This window comes from Eimeria mitis, genomic scaffold (genome assembly GCF_000499745.2).
Source record: "Eimeria mitis Houghton genomic scaffold, Emh_scaff8880, whole genome shotgun sequence".
In the NCBI taxonomy this organism is placed as follows: Eukaryota; Apicomplexa; class Conoidasida; order Eucoccidiorida; family Eimeriidae; genus Eimeria; species Eimeria mitis.
The window spans coordinates 1-350 of NW_013576534.1; the positions used below are offsets into that span (position 1 = coordinate 1).

Sequence of the window (350 nt, forward strand, 5' to 3'; positions counted from 1 at the left end):
CTACTTCCCGCTAGGGAACAAGGCGCTTGAGGGAATGGTACTGCGCAGCATGCAGCAACAGCAAGATTCCAAGGAGGGCCAAATGCAGCAAACCAGTGTTGCGCTGCTTCCAATTCCCATGACTGACGAACTTGAACAAGTGGTGGCAACTCTAAGCAGCAGCCGCACCCGCAGCAGAGACTTGTGGGACAGCATCTCCAAGCTTCAGCTACACCTAGAGGGAGATGCTGGCGCTGATTGGTTAGTCGACTCTGAGTTTTTTAAGCGATGCTGCTGAACCCATACGGGATTCTGTAGGTGAGATCCGGATTTCATGCTTTGTCTTGTAAAAGCGTGCTGTGTGCGCCATA

At 52.3% G+C, this 350-nt stretch overlaps 1 protein-coding gene across 1 annotated transcript in view; it reads left to right on the forward strand.

The window, feature by feature from the left end:
• Positions 1–34: 34 nt before the first annotated feature.
• The window catches only part of EMH_0096090 (uncharacterized protein), a gene marked incomplete at both ends in the record, with an annotated part of 1,627 nt that continues 1,311 nt past the window's right edge, over positions 35–350 (forward strand). Inside the window, one exon of the mRNA XM_013502335.1 lies at positions 35–240. Within this exon, the coding sequence (XP_013357789.1) occupies positions 35–240 (206 nt within the window). The remainder of the gene's footprint in view (positions 241–350) is intronic.